Source organism: Callithrix jacchus, chromosome 9 (genome assembly GCF_049354715.1).
Source record: "Callithrix jacchus isolate 240 chromosome 9, calJac240_pri, whole genome shotgun sequence".
NCBI lineage: Eukaryota > Metazoa > Chordata > Mammalia > Primates > Cebidae > Callithrix > Callithrix jacchus.
Genome location: NC_133510.1, coordinates 131,797,623 through 131,812,778, shown reverse-complemented (window position 1 = coordinate 131,812,778; position 15,156 = coordinate 131,797,623). Strand labels below are relative to the sequence as shown.

At 46.6% G+C, this 15,156-nt stretch overlaps 1 protein-coding gene across 1 annotated transcript in view; it reads right to left on the bottom strand.

The window, feature by feature from the left end:
- Positions 1 to 15,156, bottom strand: part of TMEM132C (transmembrane protein 132C) — a 446,814-nt gene that overhangs the window by 38,839 nt on the left and 392,819 nt on the right. Inside the window, exon 5 of the mRNA XM_035258174.3 lies at positions 3,972 to 4,115. Coding sequence (XP_035114065.2) covers positions 3,972 to 4,115 — 144 coding nt within the window. The remainder of the gene's footprint in view (positions 1 to 3,971; positions 4,116 to 15,156) is intronic.

Genomic DNA, 15,156 nt, shown 5'->3' with positions numbered 1-15,156 from the left:
AATTCCCAAAAGCCCTACCTCTAATATCATTGCATTGGGTGTTAAGGGCTTCAACGTATGAATTCAGGGTGGGATACAAACATACAGGCCGTAATACCACCCGTTATAAAAGACACACATTCTCTAAGGCCAGGATTCCTCTCCTGAAACCCAATCCGTTCCACGTGCAAGTGTCACTGGCCCCCTCTGCATAACCCGGTAGGAAATGAAGTCTGGGCAACCGGTACAGAAAGATGCTGATACAGTGGCAGTCCTTTGTCTCTGACCCTGGGGTCTTTTGTCTTCTGCCAGCATGCATAAAACTGTGACAGTTTGATTTGCCAGTTTACACTAGGGCGCACTCTCAGAGTCTTCAGAATTCTCGACTAAATCCTTAAACCTCATGGGCCTGCTGCAGAGCTGGCTCTGATTAAATGTCACTTCCCTCCGCTCTTCTCTCCATGGCATCCTGAGCTGTCCCCAACCGGCACTGCAAGTATCATTGATCTCATCAGACCCAAGGCCACAGCCAAGCCTGGGGCCTAGGGACGGTGCTCACGTACAGCAGGCCTGCCTGCTCAGATGTCCTCACCCAGCTTCTGCGGACTGGAATTTCACATGGCTTTGTCAGCAGCCAGGGGTGTCAGCTCTCGGTTCATTTCAGGACGCACTTTTCTGTTTGAATGTGTTTTTTCCCTAAAGACACTGATGATAATTCCTGGAGATACTAGTAATGGACTCCATGTCAAAATTATTTAAAGAGTAGCTAAGGATTGCTATGTATACAGCTGTGATAAATTTTGGGTTGTTTCCCTCTTGGATTTTGTAGGCTAAAAGATAGGTTCTTTTTTTTTTTTTTGAGATGGAGTTTTGCTCTTGTTATCCAGGCTGGAGTGCAATGGCGCGATCTCGGCTCACCACAACCTCCGCCTCCTGGGTTCAGGCAATTCTCCTGCCTCAGCCTCCTGAGTAGCTGGGATTACAGGCATAAGCCACTGTGCCCGGCACAGACTATTTCTTTCTTTTTTTTTTTTTTTTGAGATGGAGTTTCGCTCTTGTTGTTACCCAGGCTGGAGTGCAATGGCGCGATCTCGGCTCACCGCAACCTCCGCCTCCCGGGTTCAGGCAATTCTCCTGCCTCAGCCTCCTGAGTAGCTGGGATTACAGGCACGCACCACCATGCCCAGCTAATTTTTTGTATTTTTAGTAGAGACGGGGTTTCACCATGTTGACCAGGATGGTCTTGATCTCTTGACCTCGTGATCCACCCGCCTCGGCCCCCCAAAGTGCTGGGATTACAGGCGTGAGCCACCGAGCCCGGCCAAAGATAGGTTCTTTACCTCTAGAAAAGTTATCAGTGCTAGAGGTGTCCTATCAACATGTGACATTCATTCATCAAGGGTTCTGGCTTTCAGGGGGTTTGTAAATCAGTCACAAAGGCCAACAATGAACAAGGACCTGTGTTGTCCACTGTGGGATCCACAAGGCACACATGGCTACGAAGCGCTGGAAATGGGGCTAGTTTCGGTTTAGATGTGCGGTTAGCATAAAACACACACAAGATTCCAAAGACTTAGTGTAAAACAACGTAAAATATCTCATTATTAATGTTTATATTTATTACATGGGGAAATGATAATGTTTTAATATAATGGGCTAAACACAATGCATTATTACAATTAAATTCAACTTTTCTTAAAACTTTTTTTGAACGTGACTATTAGAAAATTTAAAATTTCTTATGTGGCTCACCTTGGGTTTTTACGGGACAGTGTGGTTTAGAGCTTCCTCCCCCTTTTCCTCTTCCTGCCATGGGCCTTGTGGTCTTTCCGTTAAAGCACTCTGGATTCAAGGCCACCACAGCCCATACATCACTTTTGGGTGAATTAGGGAGAAAAGCCCTTCCTTGAGACACTACCTCCAACAGTCAGAAGGACCCTCACAGTATACGGATGTTGCTGGAATGTCTACTGCCCCCCGCCGGAACGCTGTCACGGTTGAGTGTGGACATCAGTCTGACGGTGGTGCCGAGTGCAGTGGACAATCTAGCATGGGGGTCTGTTGCTTGTTCTGGGGGGAGGTTTGCAGGGAAGTATTTTTTCCACGTCGTTTCTCCACCTCAACAGTTCGTAAGGTTCTTGTCTGCTCAGACATGGGGCTTCAAACACCAGAGAAAAGACTGATTGCTGTCTGCCAGACTCTATTCGAGGGAAACGAAAATCAAAAATCATGACTCGAATGCTTTTTTTTTAATTTTTGTTTTTTTTCTGGATGTGTTTCCAGTGATTACAAAAAATACACAGAGACTCCATGTCCGCCTTGGCAGAGCCCTCGCATCGCCTTGTTCATTAAGCACACATTGTGCTGTAGCATCACAACTAATGACAGGAGACACCAGGAACTGCAGTTCTTTCTTCAAAAAACTGAAAACTCTACAGCACACGTGACTCGAGGCAAATCTTTTCTGAGAAAAGCAAAATGCTGGATACTTTAGACTTTCTAAGCCCTGTGATTTCTGTCGACCACTCAATTCTCCTGTGGTAGTCCCCAAGACAGCCACAGGCAAAACAGAAGTGAATTTGAGTGGCTGCGTTCCAATAAAGCTTTATTTACAAAATAGGCGGTGACTAGGTTTGGCCCATGGCTCGTGGTTTGCCAACCCCTATTCTAGAAGAGTGCTTTTAAACAGTTACCCCATGGGCCAACCCATTATGCAAATGTATTTCGCTTCTTATATTTTTGCCCATTAAAAAATTACAATTTATTGCTAACTTTGAAAAACAAGGTTCCTCCCAACCCCAAAATCTACGTTTTCCATTCTTTTGAAGATGTAAAATACTGAACTCCTATTCCCTCATGATCACAACTGGTTATAGCAATTTCCTTGCTGGGAAAGACAAAGAGCAGAATCTTGGCTGCCTTCTAGAATAGGCAGATCCAAATCACCGCTTATTTAAGTCACCTGCTGAGCTACAGCATCGGGGTTTGACCATCGTCCAAAGCGCCACGGATGGCCCATCAGGGGATAAGTGGGTAAAGAGAACGTGGTACACAGACACACGGGAAGACTATTCGGCCTTAAAAAAAAAAAAGGAATCCTATTACTTGTTAGAACACGGACGAACCCACAGGACACCATGTTCGGTGAAATGAGCCAGGCACAGAGAGACAAATTCCGCATGATCTCACGTGCATGTGGAATCTGGCAGAGTTGAACTGATAGAAGCAGAGCTAGAATGGCAGTTGCCAGGGGCTGGGTAAGGGGACAGCTGTGAAGATACTGGTCAAAGGGCACAAAATATCAGTTAGACAGGAGAAGGAATACATTCAAGAGTTTTTTTGATACACTATGTTGAATTTGGTTATTAATAATATATTCTTTTTTTTTTTTTTGAGACAGAGTCTCTGTCACCCAGACTGGAGTGCAGTGGCACGATCTCAGCTCACTGCAACTCTGCCTCCAGGGTTCAAGTGATTCTCCTATCTCAGCCTCCCCAGTGGCTAGGACTATGGATGCACATCACCATGCCCAGCTAAATTTTGTATTTTTAGTAGAGATGGGGTTTCACCATGCTGGCCACCTTGGTCTCGAACTTCTGACCTCAGGTGATCCACTCACTTCAGCCTCCTAGAGTGTAATAACATATTCTTGAAAATTGCTAAGAGAGTAGATTAAGTTCTCATCATACCAAAATAAAATAAATAAATAAAATAAAAAGCATGTGAGGGAATTCATATGTTATGCACACACAATTTTCAATTGTCAAATAAAGGGGAGAAAGTCAGGAATGAACCAAAAACCCCAACTAGGCTGGCATGATGCCAAAACAAAGAGCTGGCAATGGAAGGGTTGAGTGGATGGGCTGGAAGTGTGTTGCACATGAGCCTCTGCACAGCTGCACCTCGTACATTTCGGTATGAATGTTCTTAGCAAATGGGATGTCCGAGTGAAAGTCCCAGCAGTTCATGCAGCTGGCTGGGGAATGACTCACGTTGACCACGTCCTCATCTGCGGACTTGCACTCCACCGCCTCTGAGATGTCCGTCACGGCACTGTTCTCCTCCACAGAGACCACCTTGACGGGCATGGCGACTGTCTTTCCCGTGAGTATGGCAGTGTTCAGAATTTCAGTGTCCTGCCAAAAAGAATCAGACACAGTGGGTCAAGGGAGATACTCCATTCTGTTGGGAACTGGACGATTCTAGGGGGAACCTCCTGGGGTAAACACAAGGCTGTCCTCATTTGGACTAGACACACTGTGCCATTCACACACTGTGCCGGGACTGGGAATAAAGGGTTAACTTTGGAACAATTTATCAAGAATGTCCAACAATTAGCTTTTAGTTTATCTACGATCATCTTCCTAGTTTTCAACAGTAATCAAAAAGTATTTATTCTTTTTCTCTACTGTAGAGATCAAGTAGAGGAAGTACGTCACTTAGGTTTTGGTTGTAAGCAACAGAGACTGACTCTGGGTACCTTCAGCAACCACAATAACTTGAGTAATGCTTCCCTCTCACCCGCTGCAGAAGATATCCATGCTCTGATCTCTGGGGTCTGTGAATATGTTACCTTACCTGGTAAAAGGGACATTGCAGGCAGGACTGAAGTAGGATCTTGAGATGGAAGGATTATCCTGGATTATCTAGGTGGATCCAGTCATCCTAAAGTCCTTATAAGGGGGAGCCATGAAGGCCAGAGGAGGATGAGGAGGTGTGGCAGTGCAGGCAGAGGTCAGAGTGCTATGCCCATGAGCCAAGAGAGGTAAACAGCCTCTAGAAGCAAGCTGGAGAAGGCAAAGAACAGATTTTCCCTGACAGCGTCCAGAAGCAGCTGTCCCAACGTTTAACTTGAGCCCTTTAAGACTCTCTTCTGACTTCTGCCCCCCAGCACTGAAGGATGATACATTTGTGTTAATTTCTCATAGCAACATCAGGAAACGAATACGGGGCCTCACGGGCTGGATCCTGGATTGCGCCCAGCATCAGAGGAAGGAAGAGCTCAGCAAGGCTTTTCCAAGTCCGGATCACCCTCAAGGCTACCAAAAGCAGGAAATAATGGGCAGTGCCTCCCGATAAGGCGGAATGAATGTCTTCAACCATTTCTTTTTTTTTTTTAACCTTATGTATAAGGGAAATTTATTGGCTCATCTGAAATGCCTATAGCATGGAATAAGATTGTGTCCAAAGGGCCAAACAATGTGGCATATGCTGGGGGTTTTCTTGACCTCTTTTCCCCCTTCATCTCCCTTTTCCCCATTTTCAACCATTTCTATTCTTTTGTTTTTTTCTTTTGAAATGGTGTCTCACTATGTTGCCCAGACTGGTCTTGAACTCCTAGCCTCGAGCGATCCTCTCGCCTTGGCCTACAAAAGTGCTGCTGCCACGGGCGGGTGTCACCATGCCCAGATAATTTTTTTCTTATTTTTTACTTTTCTTGTAGAGATGGGGTCTTGCTATGTTGTCCAGGCTGGTCTTAAACTCCTAGCTTCAAGCAATCCTCCCATCTTAGTCTCCCAAAGTGCCACGATTACAGGCATGGGCCATTGTGCTTGGCAGCTTTATTATTTTTTTAAATGAAAACTAAAGCAAAGTGAACAGCCTTCCTCTGTTGCTCCATGGGAGCCCATTCCATCACAGCTGTGAGGACTTGGATTTATCCTGCTCAGATGACTTCATGCAAAACTATTAGCATCACACCTCTCACGTATGTTGTGATTTGCAAGGTGCCGAAGAAAATACTTTCCATTTGATTTTGTAGGATACTACCTGACTGCCTTTTTATAATCCTTTTCTTTAAGAACAGATGAAAATGCAAAAGGGACTTTGGCTTTGGGACATCTAATGATGCCCGTTTCTCCCAAAGTCCCTCTCCAGAAACACTGCTCTGGTGTGAAGCGGAGATGGAAGGAGAAAAGATTTTCTCCGTTCTTTCTCCAGGGAAGCAACGGACACAAAAATGACCTTTTGCATTAAACAAGAGCTCAGTTGAAAGAGTTATGAGCTGTAAGTAGAGGCTTGGCCTCTCTGCTGCTTTTGCGTCAGCCAGCAGTTCCATCACCCTCGGCCGTGTCTTCTCCCGGGTCCATGGGGTTCCTGGAGATGTGCTGCAGTCCGGGCAGCTTGTGCAATGGCTATTAGGGAGGCTAAGAATACTTTGGAAATTCCCCAAGTCTATTTCCAGGTTCATTACAGGTAATGTGCTCAGAGTTCAGTCTTGACATTTTCTCTCTCAGAATGGTTTCTGGCCAATGGCTTCATTAAGGCAGAACATTCCCTCATGTACTGTGATTAGTTTTCTAACAGTTGTTGCAATTACACACAGACACACACACACACACACTCTCTCTCTCTCTCACACACACACACACTCTCTCTCTCACACACACACACACACACACACACACACTCTTAACACTCCATATTCCTAAACTGTGATTAGTTTTCCAATGGTTGTTGCAATTTCACACACGCACACACATTCACACACTCTAACACTCCTTATTTCTAAATTGCATGAGTGAAATTGTGCGAGTGCCTGTGAGTGTGCACATATGGATACATGTATCTGTGTGTGTGTCTGTGTGTGAGTACCTTTGTGTGTATGGGTACATGTGCCTGTGTGTGTGCCTGTATTTGGGTATGTGTGAGTGTCTGTGTTTGTGTGTGTGTGCCTGTGTTTGTGTAGGTGTGAGTGTCTGTGTATGCGCGAGTACCTGCGTGTGTGTGTCTGTGTGTATATGTATGAGTGCCTGTGTGCATATGGGTGCATGTGCCTCTGTGTATGTGTGAGTGCTTGTGTCTGTGTATGTGCAAGTGCCTGCGTGTGTGTGTGTCTGTGTGTATATGTATGAGTGCCTGTGTGCATATGGGTGCATGGGGCTACGTGCATGTGCGAGTGCCTATGTGTGTGTGCTTGTGTGTATATGCATGAGTGCCTGTGTGTGCATATGGGTGCATGTCCCTCTGTGTATGTGCGAGTGCCTGTGTGCTTACGATATTGATGTGGCAGGCCTACAGAGTTCTTTGCATCTGGCTGCAGCTCTCAAATACCTTTTTAGCTGAGGCCAATTCACAGCAATATGTCTAGTGCACTATTTACATGTATACAATTGTTCCGTCTTCTGAAACCCACCCAAATCCCCGCTGGATCAAGAAGAACACATTGTATGCATGGCTGCCTGGGTGTGGACACCACTTCCCTTTATGCTGCTGCTTAGCCCTGCTCATAGGAAGGTTTACTGCTGGCTGCCTTCCCTCTGGCCCCGTTTAGAGACCGCTTACGAACACCATCTCAGGGCCTCACAGAACCCGACGAAGGCATAAGTAAGACTTGGAAGGTTTTTGTATATTAAATCTTTCATCTCTCCTTTTACCCTACTCTGAAGCCCCCACCCACTTCCATCAGTAATCAGAGAGCTGTTCTGTTTTGCTGAAAAGCATCAATAAGTTAGGGTTCTTTAAATCACAGTCATTTCAAATTTGAAAAAAGCCTGGGGCTTCTGAGGAAACACATTTTTGTTGTTCGATTTACCCTCATAAATGTAAATTAGTTTGGCCATTTTCTAGGTGAATTGTATTTTTAACTTTTAAATAAATAAGAACATAGAAATACTTCATGTAATGACTTCTGTGTATGGGTACATGTGCCTGTGTGGGTCCCTGCGTGCTTGTGTGTGGGTGCATGTGCCTGTGTGTGCCTGATATTGATGCGGCAGGCCTACAGAGTAGGCACTGACACATACACTCACACAAGCACACACACATAGACACACACACATAGACACAGGCACATGCACCCATACATAGAAGTAATTTCATGAAGTCATTCCATGTTCCTTAACATGGAAGTGTTCCCAAAAGACTCATGCAGACATGGGGGAGTTGTCCCAGGAATGGGTGTGAAAGGACCCACTTGGAACATCCCCCAAGGGTTCTCTTGCAGAGTAGAAGAGTGAGGAAAAGTATTCCATCCACGCAGCGGAAGACGACTCAGCCACAAACAGGAACGCGTGCACGCTGCCATGGGTGGGTCATGAAAACGCTGGGCGAAGTGAAGCCAGCCCGACACAGAGGCCGCAGTGTATACGGTTCTCTTCATATGAAATGCCCAGACCAGGCAAAGCCACAGACAGAAAGTGCATTTGTGGTGGCCAGGTGACGCGGGGGTGGGGAAGGGAAGTGATGGTAACAGGTAGGGGATTTCCTTTCGTGTAGATGAAACTGTTTTGAAATTAGACGGGATGATGGTTCATAACGTTGCAAATACCGAGAACCACTGAACTGTATATTTTAAAAGAGTACATTTCGTGGCATGAGAATTATATCTCTATAGAAAAGAAGGGAGAGGGTGTGGGATGGGGCTATAGCCGTGGGATGGCCATCAGGCTCAGATCTGGTTTTCGACTCTGGGCTCCTGCATGGCCTCAGACAAGCCAACAATCTATCCACCCACAGCTGACTGACCCTGGAAATGGGATGAAAACAGACACCCTCGGGGCTCAGAGACTAGACGCCTGCCTAGTAAAGCAACTTTGGGGGTTCAAATTTTACGAGTCTCTGGAGAAAGGGTGAGCTTAATCTAAAATATCCCCGAGAGCAGAAAACAACCTCTCTCAATTCATGTGTCTAGGAGTCAAGAAGAGGTAGCGGTTAATAAAAAGGAAAAAACAGCCAGGTCACATCTGAGGAGCTCTGGCAGGTGCTGGGTGTTGCTGACATTCCTACGGCTACCGCAAGCCTAAGAAGCAGGTGGTTGTGTCATCCTTGGTCTATGCGTGGGGAAACTGAAGCATGGAGCTGAGTGACTGCCTTGTCTGGGGGCACAGCCCATACATGTCCTCGCCGCACTTGAACGTCCAGCCCAGGGCAGGAGCACATGTTCTTGATCACAACTTCTCGACTCAGGTGCAGAGCAAGGACCTGAGAGAGAACTGCCTTAAATCCTGGCCTTGCCCTTTTCTTGCTATTATTTAAATTCTCCAAGCATCAGTTTCCTCGACTGTGAACAAACTCCCGGAATAATGAGGGTTGTTGTGAAGATTAAATCAGATAATGTGTATGGATTGCCTGTCAGGGTTTGGAACAGTCTAAGTTGACTCAAAGGGCAGCTATTAAACATAAACGTGGAGTGTCTCCTAGGAGGCAGCTGGTGGCTGGAGGGAGGCCAGGGTCACCCACTTCAATCTCTCTTTTTCTCTGAAAATTGGGAGTGTGCAGGGAGAGGAATAGAAAATGGAATAAAAACGAGTCAAACATGTAGCAAACACCAAACACATTTTAAAGCGAATTTATGTTAGCACTTTTTGTATTCATTTCGTACTTTTTTTACTTTGCGAAAGAGAAAAAACATGCTGATAACTTTGAAATCTCCTCTGTCATTTTTGTCCAGTCTTGATCCTCAATTTCCACCCCTCAGAGGCAACCGCTGTCAGGATTTGGCAAGTATCTTTCCGGTTTGTGATTCTACACTTTTACCAAGTATCCATATTTATGCAAAGAAAATATATGGAAAACACAATGTATATTTCTTTAAGTAAAAAAAAAAAAAAAAGAAAGAAAACATGGTATTGTCTTTGCTTTTATGTATATAGTTTATATAAATAAATCATATTGTCTTTTCATCAACTTATGTTTTGTTTTTCAAAACACTCAACATTGTGTTTTTATGATCTGTCCCTGTTTGCAGGGCTGGACCATTTATTCCCATTTAGGTCCATATTTACATACTGATTGAATTCATTTGTCTCAAAGACTGACTAAACTCCATCGTGTGCCTTCTCTGTATTTTACTTCTCCGTTCTCCCACCCATGGGAAATTACACTGCTTTAAATTCTTCGCCTTTGCAAATAACTGGATCTCTCCCCATGCATATCCATCCAGGGTTCTTTAACATCTTCGAATCCTAGAAGTGAAATTGCTGGTTGAGAGTCTACACATTTAACTCTTTGATTCCACTATTTGGTGTTTCCAAGTGGTTGTTTTCATACACTCTGAGCAGCGTGGGAGACTGTCCTTCCCTGAGACCCTGGAACCCCCGTGATGTGTATCCCGTGGCCAGGTGATGGCTCCAGATGGTCAATGGAATGTGAACCTAGCTGTAGTTGTGATGGGATTTTGTAGAGTGGCTGACGCTCATCATCGGTTGACTTTCATAAAGGAAGTTATCCTATACAATCTGGATGGGCCTGATCCAATCAGTTGAAAGGTATTTAGAAGCGGAGCTGAGGCTTCCCTGAACAGGAAGAAATCTTGCCTGTCGTTAGCACCTTTAGTTTGTGCCCCAAAGATGCAGGCTGCCCGTCATGACAGCTTTTCCAGGACACATAGCTCTATCTGTCTATTTAACCTACCAGTCTATCAATCATCTACCTATCTACGTGTCTATCATCTATCAAATCTATCTTCCATCATCTATCTAATCTGTTATCTTGCTATCTACCTACCTACCTACCTATCCATCCAATCTGTCATCTATCTATTATCTACCTTACTTCTCGCTATCAAATCTAATCTGTCTTCTCTCTGTCTCCTTATCTATCTGTCTACCTGTCTTCTCATCTTGTTTCTCTAGTGGAAGTGGAACCTCCTGTATTTCCAGCCTCTTTATTTTAGGTAATTCGGTGGGTAGGGTACCATTTACCTCCCTACCCTATTACTGTAGTAACGGTGCCTGGCTCATGGTGGCTGTGGAGGTTCAGGGTTTGTGGACTGCAGAGACCTGAGAGCTCTAAGGCCTGGCTTTGGGCCAGTCCCCGATGCCAAGGTCACGGGCACATGGGCAAATGGGGCTTGGCAAGTTGCTTTCTCCCTTGAGGAAGCTGATTCCCATCTTTGAACTATATGCTGGGAAAACGATTGCATAAAGTGTCCAGGAACCACAAACAAGTGGGAATCCCACACAGAATGCAGGAATTAGCCTGCCTTGCACTCTGCTATGATAACGTGGCCCTTCCAAGTGGATTCATTTTAAGGGGCTTTTCTACCTGCGCACGTTAAACCAGTCAGCCGAACACCTCAAAGGAGACCCTGCAGGAACTCCCACTGGTTGAGCCCAGACCTTACATTCTCATTCACAAATTTAATTTCTGGGGAGAAACTTCTCCTATAGAACTGGCTATTTTAAAGCAAGCTGTAAGTCATCTCATTTTTGAGCACCAGAGTCAGAGAGGAGAAAGGGGTTCCTCAGCCCCGCCGGATGAGGAGGAATGGCTTGCTCAGGGCCATGCCACTGGATAGTGACACCATCTTGCTTTTATTTCTTTTATCCACCACCTCTGCCGCTTCTCTCAAGTGTGTTCTCTCTGAGACAGAGGAGACCTTTGGTGGCAACAGCAGCATGCGTTACACGCCAGATTCTCTTAAGTGCTTTGGGCGTCCTGGATCCCTGAAACCTCGGAGGGAGACTCTGTTCTCGCCCTGGTTTGAAGGGTGAAGAGACGAAGTCAAGAACGGCAGCTAACTCACCCAAGCTCAGAAAGCCAGCAGCTGGGTGGAGCTGAGATATGAACCCCAAGCAAGAGGTCCAGCCCCTGGTTCTTACTCTTGGCACAAGACAACCCTCTAGAAAACAAGCCCCCCAGTGGGGGTGGGGGAGTGAGCAGGTGGCCCTGAGGGCCTGTCTGGCCATGGGCTGGAGAAGCCACTGGACAGTGGGACATGGACATTTTTCAATTCTCTCCAGACCCGCTGTGACATTGGTGACTCTTAAATCTATCCAATCCGTCTTCAATCACCTATCCAAGGACACTTAAATTTAAGGACATTTAAAGATGCGTAAATCCAAGTGTCCTTCCTTCCATCTGCAGCCAGAGAAGCAGCCACTCCTGTGAGCGTCTCCGAAATCCACGGTTTTCTTTCCTACAGCTGGACGAATGCTCCCCTTCCACACAGACAGGCATCCACAGCGGCCAGGGTGTCTCACCTGGTCTCCTCTGGGGGCTTGCGGAGCTGGCTGCAGACCAACGGTTTTGCATTTTCCCTAAAGAAGGCAACTAGTAAGGAAATCTACTATTCACTAACTCGAAGTAGATGCTGAGAACAGAGACTGCCACCATGTGCTGCTGCTCAGCATGAAAAGAAAGATGAATTGAATTTCTGTGGGGAGAGGAGGTGTCTTTCACGTCCCATTAGATTTTCCAGACTGATTAATAAGATACAGGGACCAATTCCTGCCTATGGCATGTTTTTATGTGAACTTGTTAGCCAAGAATGATTTTTACATTTTCGAGGCTTGTAAGAAAAAGGAAAGAGCCGGGCTCAGTGGCTCAGGCCTGTAATCCCAGCACTTTGGGAGGCCGAGGCGGGTGAATCACGAGGTCAAGAGATCAAGACCATCCTGGTCGACATGGTGAAACCCCGTCTCTACTAAAAATATAAAAAATTAGCTGGGCACGGTGGCATGTGCCTGTAATCCCAGCTACTCAGGAGGTTGAGGCAGGAGAATTGCCTGAACCCAGGAGGCGGAGGTTGTGGTGAGCCGAGATCGCGCCATGGCACTCCACCCTGGGTAACAAGAGCGAAACTCCATCTCAAAAAAAAAAAAAAAAAGGAAAGAAAATCAATATGCAACAGAGACTACGTGTCTTGCAAACTGAAAATACTATCAAGCCCTTTACAGAAAATCCTTGCTGATCCCTGAACAAGATCATTTTTCCAGCACGAGGGGCCCTCTTTCCCCCAAGAGCCTCTCCTAATCCTGGAGTTTGAGGCCATTCTCTCTGGTAGAGCCATGGAGTCATGTTCCTTGCAGATGCTAACTCCTGTCCTTACGGCTTTTTCTTCTTCCCTGGTTCCTGATCTGCCATGTTTCTTACAGGACTTCAACACCGGTGTGGTGACTTCCTCCACAAAAACCTGCACCCTTTGCTAAACTTGCCATACATTTGCATCTTGATAATTTGCACTGCATGTTTGGACCTACGAGAATCCTTGTGCTAAACCAGAGGGGCTCATGTTGAATAGGAAGGGAGATTTGAGTTGGGGATCACTTTATAAGGCTCTGATAATTTACATTTGCGATGATTTTCGGATGACTGACTGCATCTGGTTCCCTGCACATGCTTTTAGCTCAAGGAAGGTGAATATAAACGCTTGAATAACAAGAAGCCCCTAAAACTGGCCCTTCTGGACTTCACCATAACGGATAACATTATAAAACCACCTGCTCCGAAGGCAAAGTGTAAACATAGGGGAAAAAGGTTGTTTCTGCTCATATACAACCAAAGCTGAACTGCAGTTGGTTGGGAGAACGCCCCAGCAGGTTAGGACACTGGGGACAGCTGGAAGGCCCTCTGCTCACGTGGCAGGCTCTGGGGAGGTCAAAGGTCCAGCTTTGAAATTGGAACTTAGAAAAGAGAGACCAGCTGCCAGCATTCAGAGGGCAGCGACCATCGTGGCTTCATGAGTTCAAACTAAATAGGTGCCTGCCTTGTGGCCTCCATGGGAGCTGTGTTCCTGCTCTCGCCTCGTTGGAGCTTTGCTTTTCTCATCTGTGAAATGGGGATAATCCCACTTTCCTCTGGGGTTGTAGGCAGCAGGACCTACACAAACCCCAGGTCAGTGCCTGGTACAGAGGTGACCACTGCACCACCCCGACCCTGTCCATCTTCAACTCAGGAAACAAAGCCAGCAAACTGTGACATTGTATTTGAATGCCCTGATTCACCAAGTCGATTTTGAGCTCCCTGCAGCTGCACCAGACAGATTGGTTCCATTTTTATGTAACAAAATTGTGAGTTGTTTTTCAGTTGCCATGACCCCCAGGATGAAGGTCATGTAGCCTGAGCATGCCCATATGAGCCACAAATGCAAGAGGAAACCTAACTGAGGCACTGTGGGTACTGAATTAAGAAGAGAGCACTGCATAGCAGCATCCAGGATCCAATCAGATTGAGCGCTGGCATCACCCATGGCAGGAGCCAATCAGATTGAGCGCTGGCATCACCCATGGCAGGAGCCAATCAGACTGAGCCCTGGCATCACCCCATGGCAGGAGCCAATCTGACTGAGCCCTGGCATCACACCATGGCAGGAGCCAATCAGACTGAGCCCTGGCATCACCCATGGCAGGAGCCAATCAGACTGAGCCCTGGAATCACCCATGGCAGGAGCCAATCAGACTGAGCCCTGGAATCACCCCATGGCAGGAGCCAATCAGACTGAGCCCTGGCATCACCCCATGGCAGGATCCAATCAGATTGAGCGCTGGCATCACCCATGGCAGGAGCCAATCAGACTGAGCCCTGGAATCACCCATGGCAGGAGCCAATCAGACTGAGCCCTGGAATCACCCCATGGCAGGAGCCAATCAGACTGAGCCCTGGCATCACCCCATGGCAGGAGCCAATCAGAATGAGCCCTGGCATCACCCCATGGCAGGAGCCAATCAGACTGAGCCGTGGCATCACCCCATGGCAGGAACCAATCTGTCTGAGCCCTGGCATCACCCCATGGCAAGATCCAATCAGAGCCCTGGCATCACCCCATGGCAGGAGCCAATCAGAATGAGCCCTGTTGTTAACCCATGACAAGATCATGCCTCCCTGCATCACCTCATTGCCACATCCAGTCTGATCACATCTCATGACCCAATGCTTATAAAACCGGACTCAGCTCTGGGAACTATCCCAGGTGTTTTCTTTACTTGTTACAAGTGATACGATCTCCTTGCTAACTCCTCCTTGGTTATGGTCATTGGATTGACACCTGCCAAGCAACTGAACCCACCTGTTGTGTGGGTAACAACCCCAGCTTCTCAGGGGCAAGAGGATGGGCATTCAACTGCAACTGATTTGGGAACCAATTTAGCATCACTTGGAAGGCCAAGGAATGGCTGTGTAATTGCACTTACAATTCGATAAGGAGGCACCATCAGTGAGAATGGCCGGGGGGCGGAGGGCATTGGGAAGGTGCTTTGCTGAGGGCTTCAGTGCCTTGAAGCTGAATCCCAGAGTCTGGAGCAAGGTGTGGGCTGGTACTGATCACTCTGTGAATTTGGGGGCTGGGACTGACCTGACCCAGGGCTGATAAAGCTGCCCCCTTCCTGAAGTAAAGAAAAAGAGCTTTTCTAGCTACCAAACAACGATGAAATCTGTTTAGTAGGACAATATTGAGATATTAACTTATGTTTTGCTTTCCCTCTCCAAGGCTTCCCCTTTCTTACTCCTATTCAAGCA